Here is a 15096-nt window from a genome sequence, read left to right on the forward strand (position 1 = left end):
TTTTGGGGAAACAGCCGATGGAAATGGAGGCGAGGCAGAGGGATGGGATGTTTGGCGGGCTGACGAGCCCAGAAAATGACATTCTGGTGCTAGCTCCAAAGCTGCTTCTGGGCTGACCTCAAACGAAAGCAGCGGCGGTGGTCGCGCCAAAGTAAATTGGGACCTGAGCGCCGGTGTCTGGGATGCCTGAGGAAAGGCAACAAACGTCAGCGCGCCCATTCGCCCTTCTCGCTGTCAATGGCTGACTGACTAATCCCTGATATTGCTCCATGATCTAAACCTGCAGCCCTCTACGGCGTTAGAACACTGTGGTATTGTGTCCCTGCACTTTAGGAGTCTGTGAATCATGCATTGGCAGCGCCTTTTTTTGGATCCTTATGTTATCCCTCTCATCCTCAGTGCTGCGACGCGCTTCATCATTTCAAGAACAAACTGTTTCTTTTCTCTGTCAGATTATTTATGTAGTGGGTTCTGTCTGTGATTCTCGTACATCCATCAGTTCACTTGGTGTCAGTTGTTGAGCATGGATGGCAAGAAACCAGTGCTTTGAAATTATTAGAGCTGTTTGTTGTAGTAGTCAGTAATATGGAACGAGTGTGTTGCCAGTATCTTCCGTGGGAGCTTGAATATCATAGAATACAGCAGAGATTACACTGGCTCTTTGTGCTGTCTGTAAAAGCACAGCTGTATAATGTTGCAACAGTGCCCTCTACTGGTAAAAGCAGTATAGTCTTGCAGTGTGCACATATTGACCATCACAACAGACTTCATAGTATTAGTAATAGGCCATACAATTGTATATTCTCAATTAACAAACAGCAACATTCACCTTATTTATTTTTTATCTTGTTCATTAATTAACAAAATGTTTTAGAAGTGTTTTGCTTCCCTATAATCAGAAATAATTTTTTTCCCTTTTTTGGGCGGTGAAACCGCCCCTATAAGTGAGGTTTGGAAATTTGTACAATTATCCTGCACCGTGATGTGCAGGATAATTGGTTTGGAAATTTGTACAATTATCCTGCACCGTGATTGGCCAATCACAGTCTATTCAGGACTGTGATTGGCCAGTGTCACATGACACATGTGCATAGCCCTATATAAGAAACCATAACTTTAAAAAAACCATAAATTGTTTTTTTTTAAGTTATGGTTTCTTCCATCATAAAGAGTGTTTCAATAAATGTATTTATCTTTTGTACATGATTGGTTGACTCCATTCAGTATTGTGATTAGACAGCAAGACACCGCCCACTTCACACAGGGTGTGATTTTTTTTAATTCAGTTGACTATACTAATGCATGAATAAATGAATGTTCATTTCTACCTAGTGTTGTCAACATCAATTCGCACATTTGCACACTTTCTTTCTTGGACAATGGTTTTAATCACACCCCCATCTCTCTTCTGTCGTTGCAGGTCTGCTGTATGCTGGTGCCAGATCGGTGGTTCATGATGAAAGTGAAGAGATGAGCCTGCAGCGAGCGGCCCTTTCCCTGCAGTCCCTGCCACTGGACCTTTACTGATCCGTACCAACTGAGAGGACCATGCCCCTGTCTCCCAGACAGCGCTTCTGAGGACCAGGCCTTCACAGTGTGCCCCGTGCACCATGGCAGGAGAGCCTCAGCGCACGTACGCCGTCAAAGAGCTGGGCGCTGAGTCCAAACTGCAGGATGAGGGGACGGCGCTGGAGCAGCAGCACAGTGACAGCAGCACACAAGAGTCTTCAGAGCACTTCCCAAGCACCGGCACTGAGGCCCGCAGCGGCAGCAGAGAGGCAAAGACTGACAAACTAGAGAAGGAGAGAGACTGCACTCAGCAACGCGAGGCTGTGATACGGCCACAGCAAACGGGGAAGATCGACTTCAGGTCATTGCAGAACAGAACTAAATTTGCCACTGACAGGACCTGGCCCAGTGGCAAAGGCAGCCCCCAGTCCCCGAGCGGAAAGAGCCGTGGCCGCGAAAAGGGCAAGCGGTCCGGAAAGTCAGAGCGGGGCAACCCGCAGCAGCTGTACAGGCTGAGCATCACCAACCCACGTTCCAACCCCACCATCGGCATCGCCTACCCGCAGCAGAAGGTCTCGCCACCCAAGAAGTTGGAAGCCAGTCGCGGCCCAGTCTCGGGCAGCTACAGATTCCACGTGCCCAGTATCCCGGAAAGAGAGGCCGAGCTGCAGCAAGAGGAGCTCAACTACAGCCGCTGCTTCCAGGAGGCCTCCTCTAACCTCACCGCCCCAAGCTATACCTCACAGGCACTCAGCACCGCAGGTGGAGCCTCCACCCACCAGCATCCACCCCTGTCCCAGCAGCAGCAGCAGCAGCAGCAGCCACCAGGCCCGATGGAGAGCAACAATGCACAGCCTGGCAACCAGCTGCTCTTTACAGACTTTCAGCTGAGTAGCTCCAACGCGTGGCAGTCACCTGAAAGGACTTTTAATGGTGCTAACTACGCAATCTCCTCACAGAAGCCCACTGCCCTCACAGAGGCCAATAAAGCGAATACATTTGTGACTTTGCCGTTTCAGTATGGATATCAGTTGATGGAAGACTCAACGTCGGACCCCTTTCCCTGTGAACAGAACCACCAGTCTCAAGACTTCACAGACTCCTCTTTAGGTTCTGTTCATGTAACTCATAACTCTTATTCCTTCACGCCCGGAGAGAGCCAGGAGGTTTCTCAAAACAACACACAGTTCAATAATGAACAGCAGTCAGAGGATAGAACATCTTATTCCCACGCCCCACAGCCATCACAGTACATACAGTCACCACAAGGGGCAGTGTCCTCTATGCACTGTCCAAGGAGTCAGAATGAGGACTCGGCAAGCAGTGAGAGCTCTGGCTCAAGCTCACAGCAGTCAGAGCAAGGGAAGGGCGCCCTGCCAGAGGGTGGCAAGGCTTTTGGACAAGCAGACAGTAGGGATGTAGCCATCACTGCAGCCAGCAAGAGGAGCTGCCACCCCAAAGACACAGCTGTCAGCCAGAGAGCACACATCCAAGGAAGTGTGCTCCATGCAAGAAATATTGCACAAGGCCCCAGCTCCCAAATGCACTTTCCAAACAAAACATACGGCAGCCCTCCGCTGAATAACATTCATATGGGCTCAGTGCCGTTTGATAAAAACATCAACAAAGTTCACAGTATATTACCACACTCCTGGGAGGGAACTAGTAAGTCATATTCACCAGCTGATCAAAACACCATTCCATATGCTGATATGAATGATAAGTTTCAGTTTCAGAACCAACCAGCACTTGAGCAAAGGCCAAATTCATCTAAAAGCAGCAGAATGGCCTGGCAGCAGATACGCCTAAACTCTGCCATGCCTAGTCAAAACAGAATTGAATTATCTAGGCAAATTAGCAATCAAAAATTGGCTTACATGGTTTCCCCCTCTGAATGGCAGGATGATAATAAATCCCATAAGAACAGCTCGTTCCAAAGCAATAGAAACAGTGAAGGCTTTTCTAACCAAAGACAGGAATCTGTCAAACACAGCAGCAGCACAATGTCTTCTTTTAAAGTAGAGATGAGCCACGCACCAGTGTGTGAGTCCAAAAATAAGCCTGTATATTTTGGGCTAAATCAGTCTCTTCCAGCTGCATCATCAAGAAACTACAATTACCCCCCTGTACAAGTCCCACCTATGGGGCTTATGATGGTATCGCCCTATGAATCCCCTCTGCCCTCCCCGGTCCACAACCCCACCTCCAGTAGCACCTGCTCCTCCCTCTCCCCAGCCTCCACCAGCCCTGTTAACCTAAACTCTGAGGACAGTCAAACACCAAAGCCAGGTCCCCCGCCACCATTTTATCACCAGCACCAAGCCAAAACTCAGTTATCCTCAGATCACCTAAACACCAACCCCCATCACTTTCACTCCGACACCCCCCGAAATGGACCCTACGGCCCAGACAGAGCCAAAGATGACATGATGAGCTTCCTGCAGAACAGCATACACCCAAAGACTGCCGTGGATGGAAACAAGGGCTATATGGACAGCTTCGGAATAGATCACCACCAACCACCACCGCCATACTCTGCACACCAGTTAGCCACCTCTTTAGCCACAGCAAATCTTGACCAGCTAGACGTGCTGCTGACTTGCAAGCAGTGTGATCAGAATTTCAATAACCTGGCCTCATTCCTGGGCCATAAGCAGTACTGTGGTCAGCACAGTGCATTTTCACAAAATGAGATCAAAGACATATCAAAAGTGGAAGGTAGCAGGAAATTCTCTGCAGAAATGTCAAAAGCTTTATCGTCTGGGTCTGGTTCATGTCAGAATGTTTCCATGCCAAGGTGTCCGTCTGACCTTCACCTGTCTTTGTTGGGGCTCAATAAGAATGGTGAGCTGATGTCTGACGGGGAATCTAAAGGGGACAACAAGGAGGATCCGATGATCTCTGGCCCAGGCATCCTCCCTGTTCCCCTACCTGACCTGGAAATGGAGCTAGACAGTCTAATTACAGAAGCCCTGAACGGACTTGGCTATCAGTCAGACAATGCAGAAATTGACAGCAGCTTCATAGATGCTTTTGCTGACGATGACCTCACCACTGTCAAAACAACATCAAACAGACAATTAATAAAAACCAAAGAATTGATGGTGTTCGAGAGCAAAAGTAGGCAAGCAATAGACGATGACAGGAGTCTGATGCAGGGGAAGTATCTTTACGACTCGGACATTAAAAGCCCCGAGATAGATAAACGGTACACAGAAAGCAAACTGGAGAAAATGGCACTGAATTTGGAGCAAGATGAGAAAATTTACATGAAAAAAGAGGCCTCTCATAAAAATTCAAGAATCACTTCGGAGGAGAAATCCAAGGAACAAGACAGCAAAATGAGAGAGGCAAGAAAGCTGTGCAAGAGTGAGGATGAAAACACCAGTGCTCCGAGGTTCCTCTTATCCAGCAAATTTTCAGAGCGCTGCGGTGTTAAGAGCTACCAAGATGGCTCGGCGCTGCGCAGCTTGATCCATCCCTCAGCCTCCACAGCGAACCAAACGTCCCCGACCCCAAAAAGTACAGTGAAAGAGAGCAAGAGGAAACGAACCGGAGGGGGGACCTGGAGCAAAGAGCTCATTCACAAGATAGTGCAACAGAAAAATAAACTTCACAAGCTCCACGTCAAAGGTACCAAGAACCTTCAGTTCTCGCTGGTGATGGAGAGGCTGACCCCCACCGTGCAGAACCCGGCGTTTGGAGAGTACGACTACGTCTCAGACTCGGACGACGAGTGTGAGCCGGTAAAGATAGCGAGCCAAGGCCGGCTGAGCCAGAGCAGCCGGTGTAAATACACATACACCAAGGAGTGCAAATGGCGAGCGAGGAGTGAGCGAGACCAAGCCGCGTGGAGACACGAGTCAAAGGAGTGCTTTGAGGTGAAGAAGAGCGAGGAGGTCTCTCTCTCCCCTGAGAAACACAGCTCTCATCAGAAGCTCAGGAGGCGGGGGAGCAGGTCGTCCACCAGCAGCGAGCTCAGCACGTCTGTGAGTGTTTCCAGCGACAGCATCAACAGCCCCAAAAGCACGGACCGCACTGACTCCGACTGTGAGAAGAAGATGGAGATTAGGAGGAAAGACTCCCCGGAACAGAAAACCTATGAGAGGTCCTCACCACACAAGTTATGTCCAAAAGAGTCCAGCACACAGCTAGCACTTACGTTCACAAAATCTACCAAAAAGTACAGTTCTGATAAGCCTAGTCTTTCTGTTAGCAAAGACAACTCGGAGGCCCTGATTAGCCATTGTTCGAACGTGGAAGATGCTGATCCATTACATAAAGCAAGGGGAGCAGGCAAAAACCTTGACAAATGCAGGGGTTCACACACAGCGTCAAGAGAGAGACTGGAGTCATATAACAGAGACACTTGTATAGCAGACATTTCAAATAGAAATACCCCACAGATAGTAGACAATACACCCCCCAGAGAAGAATCAGCACAGTATACAAGTACCAGCGGCAAGCAGTCACAGCTAGATTCACGTTCTGCCACCTTCAACAAAGAACCAGCTGATTTTAATAATAAGAACGAGCGAAACCCAAAGGGAAGATCAACTCGTAAAAGAAGAGATAGTGAGGGGCCCCGGGCAATGCCATCAAAGTCTAAACTGTCAGACAGCACCACCTTTGAAAAACATAATGACAGTGTCTACACAATGAAAGAGCACATTTCTTTAGTCGACGACTTAGTCCCCAAAACAACAACTCTGTGCAGTGCTCTGGTGAATGAAGTGTGCCTGTCTCCACCTGAACCCCAAGGTCCATTGATACAGAAAGATTCATCACATCTTCTGCCCTACCCCTTGGACCAGGACCAGGGTCTTCTGAAATCCCCTCTTTCATTTGACACATCATCGATGTTTGGTGACCTGACAGTGGCAGAATTTGACAATGGCCTTTACTCAGACATGCCACTGCAGAAAGAGAGTTTCAGCACAATAGAGAGCACAAATGATAAAAAAGAAGAGTTTGTATCATCCTTCTCGCCCTTTTTGGAACAAAGGGACTGGGGCCTTATGGTTGACGTCAGCCCAATGTTGCCAGATGAGATATCGCAGTACAAAGGCAACTCTGAGAAGACAAATGAAAAGAAGTCAGATTACAGTCATGTTCCCTTGTCACTGCCAGAAAAGATTATGGACTACGGCACAAATCTCAACAGCTGCGCGTCAGAGGATGAGCTAGAGATAAAGAGAATAGTGACTGAACTTGAGAACCAGCTACAGACAACTAAGATGGAGAGCCCGCCGTTACAAGCCGAAGAGGCCCCCAAACAGTTGCAAATGAGCAAGTTCTCTCCTCTAAGACTGAGTGATGAATCCTCAGAGAATGAACACACTGGTCTGGATATTAGGTGCCCTGTGCAGACCATGGACATGTCAGTCACTAATGTGCCATCGGAGCATTTCCACGAGCCGGGCCTTCCATGGTCTAGTCCATTCCAGTTTGAGTTGATGAGTGGACACCACAGTCCCCACACTCCAACACACAATGACTCGGGAGTCCTCGAGCATTTTACTGAAAAAGAGGTTGACACGCCCGACATGTTAAACGCAGTCACGCACGTAGAACGACATCCACATCACCAAGTGCAAAACTCGGAGGCCGCGAGTGTTGAAAAAATAACTCATGCCGAAACAAAAGAGGAGATTTTGGAAGAGAAGAGATATGCCGAAAACCTGATGAAAAGCCTGGAGGTGATTTCTGATTCCATATTCAAAAAGGAGCCCATTATATCAGGACAAGAGGAGCTGAATATCAATCCTCTCAAGAGTCCACAGCATCTAGAAATTGAATGTCAAGTGACTGACACAGTGGAGGGAAGACATGATGGTGAAAGGGAAGCAATTACAGAGAAGGAGAATATATTATCACCTCTAAATATCAATGAGAGGAAAAATTATATTGAATTCATTCTGAGTGAGTCACAGCCATCGCTCTGCAGCAGCGCTGACCCTGCAGAGGATGAAAAACTGACAGTTATATTACCACCAAGGGAACCCACAGAAAACAGTGACAGTGAGACAGAGACTAAAGTCATATCAGTCAAGGAGCATATTACTGAGCAGAGTAATGTGATTGAGTCAGTTTACTGCTCAAATATGGAAATGAATGACACACATGAGGCCGAGGAGGCCCGTGAGGACTCTAATGCAGGGGACGACATGGATAAACTCTTACAAAACATCAACGACGTTCAAGAGAGCCCTGCTTTAGACTGCCATGAGGCAATTGAAGCGGTGAGGGCCATCACTTGTCAGCCTGACAGCCCTCTTTCAGCACCACCGCTTCTACATGACACCGCCCCGGAAATGAAGGACAGCGTGAATGATGTCGTGGATCAAGTATGGCAAGAAAGAGCCGCTGACATTCCCAGCAATTCATTGTTGTCACATGAACCACAAATGCAGAGCTCTGATCAACTGAGGAGAGAATGTGAAGTCACAGATGATGAACAAAAACAAGATGACCTAAATGCTTCCACTGCCCCTCAAAATTGTAGCCCTCCTGAGATTTACAGCAGCAGTGAGACAGCCAACATGCCCATGGAGATAATAACCACAGACAAGCCTTGCAGTCCATTACTGATGGAAAACAACATAGAACATACGACTCACTGCTCCTCCATTCAAGGCACTCAGTTTATAGAGGGAGAAAACAGTGTGCTGAGTCTCACACAGACTGACTGTATACTGGAGAGCACTGTGTGTGCGGTTGTTCCGTTTCAGTACAAGACAAAACCTGAAACGGCTCTTACATTTGACACCATTCAAAAACAAGAACCCGAGATACCACACATGGAAGACATTGAAGAGCATCTTCCCATCCATCACATGGCAAGTCATCAGAACTCACCCTGCACAGGGAATGATATGGGGAATGAAATGGAAGAGAGTCTTATTCTACAAGCTGATGCACCACCGACTAGTCCTGCTCTCGCAACTTCTCACACAACCACAGAGGACCTGGTCTTACCAGAGGATTCAGGTCAGTCACAAAGTGATAATATGACCAGTGACCAAGGGTCATTTCAGCATATGCAATCCCACACAGAGGACTGTGATGAACAAAATGACAACAATGCATTGCTGATCGATGCACCTTTGACCAGAGCAGCTGAGATGGAATATTCTCTCATAAGTCCACCTCACCTGGATTTGGTGGCTATCGATTGTAAAATTCCCACATCTGAAGCGACTGTCCCCTCTCCACTCCCCCTCACGAGTACAGGTGAACCAACAGATGCATCAGAGGCCCTCTCGAAGACAGACAGAATGTATGATTTCAAACTTAGCCCACTGAACTATGATGGCATCTCAGATGAGCCTCCACAGTTGAATCAATATGACTACATCCCCATCTCACCAGCTAACAGAGTTGAAGAGGAGCCAGATGTCAAGCAGTGTCCAAGAGATGACAGCAGTATTTGTGGTGACAAAGCAGCACTGACAGCCAACGAAACCACAACAATCACAGATGCAGAAATGTCGTTAAAATCAGATCCTCCAACTAAACTAGTTGAACCCTTGGACAGAAGCATCATCCAAGAGAGTCTGCAATTTACATGCATTGCATTGGGTCTCCCAGCACAAATCAAATGCACTGATGCTTCCGATGACAAGGTACAGGCGGACATAGAGGTATGCCACAATGATCTTGAATCTGTTGAATATCTGAGTATACACGCTGACCTCCTGAGCAAATCTGAACCAGAGAATGTAGACACACATGGGTCTCTGTGTGAACAAGGAGCTGCTCCTCTCAGAAAGGATGCACCAGACCTTCCACCCACTCCGAAGTCACCGATCATCTGTGAATATACGCGTCTACCACCAGAGTCAGCAGAAACACAACCAACACTAGAGACTGACCTGTGCTGTTCTGTAACCCACCAGGTGCAAGAAGAGATGGAGCAAAAGAAAACAAACATGCAGAACAGCACTCAACAAGGAAGTCTCTGCGACATCTGCTCTATGTGTTTTAGGACAGTGCCGGGGCTAAAGAGACATAAGGCCATGAAGCATCTGATCAGAACTGACAGACATGCTGTCCTGGACAATGCAACATCAAGTCAGGGCAGCATGCGTATTTATGAAACATCACAAACTGCAGAGAAAGGGCATAAAGATGAGTCACAGTTCTGTTTCCCAGAGAAAGCGGAGGGGATAGCTGAGACTCACACTGAGATGAGCAATAACATTCTCACATCTAAACCAGTGGCCACAGATCAAATCCTGGAGGATGTGACCACGGAAACAAATACACCAATACTCATGGATGAAATAGTTCCTCATGTGCCTCCCCCGGCGCCAAAGGCAAAGAAGAGCAACAAATCAAGGAAAAACAAAAATAGTGAGATCAACATAAAGATGGATCCATTCTCAGATGAGCTCCTAAATATATTGAAGACAGACATCCTGCAAGCTATAACTCCTGAATTCCAAAACCGCACATTACAAGAAACATGCAAGCCACCAGAGGAGCGAGGGAAAATCAATAATCATCCTGACAAAAACATTACTGAGACGCAGGAAATCCCCCTCCCCGTTGCTTCAAGCTGCAGTGTCGAAGACACATCCGTATCTCCCAAACAAGAGACAGATGGAATCAGTGAAACGGTGCAGTTAAAGGAAAACGACACAGAGGTGGAAGAGGTGAAAAGTACGGGCGTGCCACAGATGGCCAGTGAAGAGGCAGAATCATGCACATATGATGAAGTGGATTGTGCAGTAGATAAGAATGTTACTAAAGAATGTGAGAAGTCTGAACAGGAGTACGCCAGCGAGATGTGTGAGCAAAAAGAATCAGGAGAAAGTCTTGCCAAAGAAATTCTTAGGAAAGTTGCAGTTGAAATAAAATGTGAGAAAGGCAGCAGCCCTGCAGACGAGGTCAGTCCTGTCCCCTGTTTGTCTCCGCCCCCGCCTAGCCCGCCTGGCCTCAGTCCCACTCTCAAGGCCTTAATTGATGATGATACCACATTCTCTCAGCTGTTCCCCAGAGATGAGGAGATGAAAAGGAAAAAGTGTCCGAGGGTTTACAGCAAGAAAAACAAGAGGCAGAAGTTGTCACCTGATTCGCACCTGAATCACGACTACCCTCCCCCCGAAATATTTATTGAAAATAAAACTCAGTGCACCGAAAACCAACCACATGAAACATTCATCAAGAACAGCCATTGTGAATACGAGACCATATCAAGAGACGACGCTATCATTTTGAATATGTGCCACAACAGCACCTTAAAAAGTGATGCTGAGGCATTATCTAACAATGATCACAAAGACAATCATGAGAACAATGAAAAGCCTGCCGGCGATGCATTGAATCCACCGGAGAGCACCATTGATAAATCCTCTATAGCTTGGAATGACTCCAGTGACATCAGTAGCTTAACTGCAGACCCAATAGTGTCGTCTGACCCGGGCCCGTGTAACGCAGACGTGCCAAACACACCGTGCCCCCTGCCCACTGCCCCCTCCCCAGCCCCTGCCCCCATGGAGACAACTGTCACGGACAATGCACCAGCTTTCCACAGCATAGACATTCAAAACATCAACACTACATTCCAACTTCCTGAGATCCAGTTCTTTGACTCCAATAAAGACATCACAGTGACTCCTCCAGTTGTAAATGATGATGCCGAGAAGAGAGAGGTCGAAAAGCCCAAGAAACCTACTGAGCGGCGAGGCAGGAAACGGCAAGAGGGCGGCATAAAGGTGAAAGATAAGCAGTACAAATGTAAAGTGTGCTTCACCTGGTTCCTCACCTTGGGGGAGCTCAACTTTCACAAGCTCTCTCACAACCCCTCTCCGCCCCCTACGTGCTACATGTGTGTGCAGCGCAAGTTCAGCTCCAGGGAGCAGTTGCGAGACCATCTGTGGGAGAAGCATGCCAAAAACAAGGCAGGGATCTGGACCTGCGGCATGTGCTTGAAGGAGATATCAGACGTGTGGATGTACAACGAGCACCTTCGAGAGCATGCCACCCAGTTCGCTCGGAAGGGCCAGACGCACATGCTGGGCATTTCGGGATGCCTCATGCAGGAGACAGCGGTGAAGAACTTCATTACCTCCATCATGCAGCACCGCCCCAGCAAATCGAACAGAGAGACAAGTAAACCGACCAAGGAGCAGGATAAAGCTGTGGCTACAGACAGTGCTGTTGCAGATGGGAAAAGTGTAGAGGGAGCCGAGCCGAGAGTTCACAAGACAAAAGTCAGCAGTGGAGCAAGTGGGAAGCAGAGTACGTTAACTCCACTCGAGGTCCTCCATAAAACAGTCACGCCTAAAACCGTGGAGATGCACCCAAACTGTAAAGATCCTTCCAGAGACTGCCACCACTGTGGCAAACAGTTCCCCAAACCATTCAAACTTCAGAGACATTTAGTGGTTCACAACCTGGAGAAGATTTTCCTGTGTCACAAATGTCCGGTCACTTACAATGAAGCCCAGGAACTGAAAGATCACTTGAAGAGGGAACACGAGGAGGTCGATGAGCTGGATTCAAAACATACCACCCTTTACACCTGCGAGCTCTGCGCCGACGTTATGCATGTCATTAAGAAATCGTTCATCTGCAGCACATGCAACTATACCTTCTCTAAAAAGGAGCAGTTTGACCGGCATATGGAAAAGCACTTGTCGGGGGGGAACAAGATTTTCAAATTCAGAGGTGTTCTCAGACCTGTCAAAGCATCTGCCACCAAAGAGGAAGAATGTGATTTGCCTGCGAGTAAGAAGAGGAAAATTCTCTCAGAGAGTCTGCAAGAGAACAGTTCTGACAGTGGCATTGCCAGCATCGGCTCGCTGCACTTGAATAACAACTCCGAAATGCCTTCATCGAAACCCACTATATCCACTGCGGACGACTTCACGCAGACCAGCACAGCTGAATATCACACTGACGTAAAGACAGAGGATACTGCAGAGGAATACTCTGAATGTACCTTTCCTGTGGGCTGTTCAGAATCGGCTACTCCCAAAGCAGAGGAAATCGACCCCTGTCCCTCGCCTAAATCACCTGATAAAGAGGTTTATGGGGAATCAATTACTGAGCCGTGTGAAGTGAAGGAGGAGGATGATTCACTTTGTATCAGAGACAAGATCACATCACAGTGGTCTGAATCAAAAGAGAAGAGTAAACTGGCTGAGGTGGGGGCTAATGGCAAGCAGCGTTCTGTTGAAGATGAGGCTGGTGAGAAAAGGTCAGAGAATAACATTGTAATCCCATCTAATGAGGATTCTTTAAGCTGCAGAGAAAATCAGAGCAGTACAAAGACACCTGAGGCAACAAAGCATAAGTCACCCGTTGTCACCAGTATGATGGAGCAAGAGAGGGAGCGTGAGCAGAATACAACTAAAACTTACAGCAATGGCAGCAAACAGAAGGACGTTTTCTTATCTAATGGTGCTGAACAGCAAGGTAGCAGTCAGAATAAAGACAAAGTGTTCCCAGCCAAAACAACTGATAACAGTAAACACAACTCCACTATTAGCCCCAAGGCTATTGACTCAACACCAGTCTTCCACTCTAATCTGTCCTCACAGGGCTCAGTTCCAAATGAAGATAGAGACTCTTTGCGGCAACAAAAGAGGAGAAAAGAGATAAAGTCGCCCCTTAGCCTGCAAAGGGTTTCCTCACCGGCCACGCGAGAGAACCTTGGCATTGACGCCAGGGCTAAAAAGAAATTTCGCCCCAGCAAATGTGAGGCTCCCTCATTGCAAAGGAAGTCGGATGGACCCAGTGACTACCCTGTGCTTTCTTCAGTACGGGACGATGTTGTTAGCAACAAATTAGTCCCAAAGCACAAAACTGCGAGCTTGGGTTTGCAATCAAAGAGAAACTTGCTTGATAACTGCGCACCGAAAAAAGCAGAGGTGCACCACCTGAATGGTGACTATAAAGCCAAAAAGGGACCTTCAGGACGCCTTTTGCATTCTCCAGTCTCTAAAGTGTCAGCAGCTCCTATGAACAATTCCTTGAATAAGTCTAAGCCAAAGATGGGGGTCAGGTCGATGGAAAGTCACGCCTACCGGACGGCAGAGTCCCAAAACCACCTCCTGAGCCAGTTATTTGGCCAAAAACTCACTAGCTTTAAGATTCCTTTAAGGAAGGACACTTCGGAATCTATAAACTGACGGGGGTTGAGGGATCTGTGAAAAAGAGACAATAAAGTTCACAATCACAAATGACTCATTATGATGAATGAGATTGCACGGCCCTTTTCTGTGAAATGCTTTTTATAAATAGTCATGTAGTCACTTTATGTCTTCTTTTTTGCAATGTCTTTATTACACAAATGTGAGGACTAATTGCAGATATGCATTTTCAAGTCAACAATGCTATTTGGGCAAATCATGGAAATATTTTTGCTATTCCTTTGTTGGATATTATTAATTTCATTGATGACATTTCATTCACATAAAGGAAAGAAAAAATAATAATACTTGAAAAACACATCAAAATATCAACCTTTTCCCCCCAAGAAATGCATGTCAGCCTTGCATTCACCAAATCTTAAGAGGTCATTGTGGGTATTTTGCAACAGGACCAAATTACATCATAACTGACTTGGACTATTGTCTGTGCACCTTTTGTACATGTTTCAAAAATAAGAAAAGAACAAAAATAGTTATAATTTTGTATTCATTTTTACTTTACTGTACTGCATTGACATTCGTTGTATTAGCCCTATTGTATAAACATTAACTGGTGCTATGTTATATTTTTATTGTAATGTGAATGCCAGTGTCCTCAGAAGGGAACGTTCAGATCTGTAGCAGTTACATTCATCCAACTGTGCTTAGAGGTTCTCTTTAGTTTCTTAAAAATGGTAAAGATACTGTGTAAACCATCCAAGTTGTTCATCTGTAGGCTAACAGGAAAGGAAATTAGGAAAGCTTCTGTTGTATAAACTCAGGTGCATGTAAGGACACATCACAGTCCTGAGACCTGTATTACGGAGTTCTTCCCATGCACTGATATCACCACACACACATCACAACCTGAATCATCTGTGTCTGTATTCCAACTGTTTAATTATGAATAGTATTTACTAGGACAAAAAAGGTGCTTTATCTTGTTTATACTGTATGTATCTTATATTGTATAATATTGTAGGTAGATTATTTTCTGGTGTAATGCTCAATGTCAAAGTTTTATTTTAATAATGTGCAAATGAATCATGAGAGTGAGAAGAAAGGGAAATGCAAAATGCCTCTCGGAGGCTGTTAAAGTGGTTCACTAAGTGCCTCTTTTATCGCTGGTTATTAAAGATCCGTATTGGTCTCTTCTTGCTCATGTCTTTTTGTTCTTTATTCACGATGATGTTTCACAATGTTCCACCTCCGTCCCTGTGGAATGCTGCTGTCACTGCACACATCAGGCGCAGGGAGCAGGGAGGCTGTGTGCGCCTGGAGGCAGAAACAGGTGCACACACAGACACACAAAACTATACAGTAAAATCCTGAGTGTTAATTTAACTCCATTTGGTACAAATGTAACCAAATGGACCCGTAAGCTCATTTGTACGCTGCATAAATTGGCCCTGAGGATTTGACTGTACATCATTTGACAAGACGCTCT

The 15096-nt window shown here is 46.6% G+C and overlaps 1 protein-coding gene across 4 annotated transcripts in view; it reads left to right on the forward strand.

Annotated features, from left to right (window-relative positions):
• Window positions 1-14807, forward strand: part of znf469 (zinc finger protein 469) — a 190381-nt gene extending 175574 nt beyond the window's left edge. For all 4 annotated transcript variants that reach the window (XM_080438311.1, XM_080438310.1, XM_080438312.1 and 1 more), the window contains one exon: window positions 1421-14807. In XM_080438311.1, coding sequence (XP_080294437.1) covers window positions 1611-13649 — 12039 coding nt within the window. In that variant the 5' untranslated portion in view covers window positions 1421-1610 and the 3' untranslated portion in view covers window positions 13650-14807. The remainder of the gene's footprint in view (window positions 1-1420) is intronic.
• The last annotated feature ends 289 nt before the right edge of the window (window positions 14808-15096 follow it).

This window comes from Gymnoscopelus braueri, assembly GCF_963280865.1.
Source record: "Gymnoscopelus braueri genome assembly, chromosome: 9".
NCBI classification, from domain to species: domain Eukaryota; kingdom Metazoa; phylum Chordata; class Actinopteri; order Myctophiformes; family Myctophidae; genus Gymnoscopelus; species Gymnoscopelus braueri.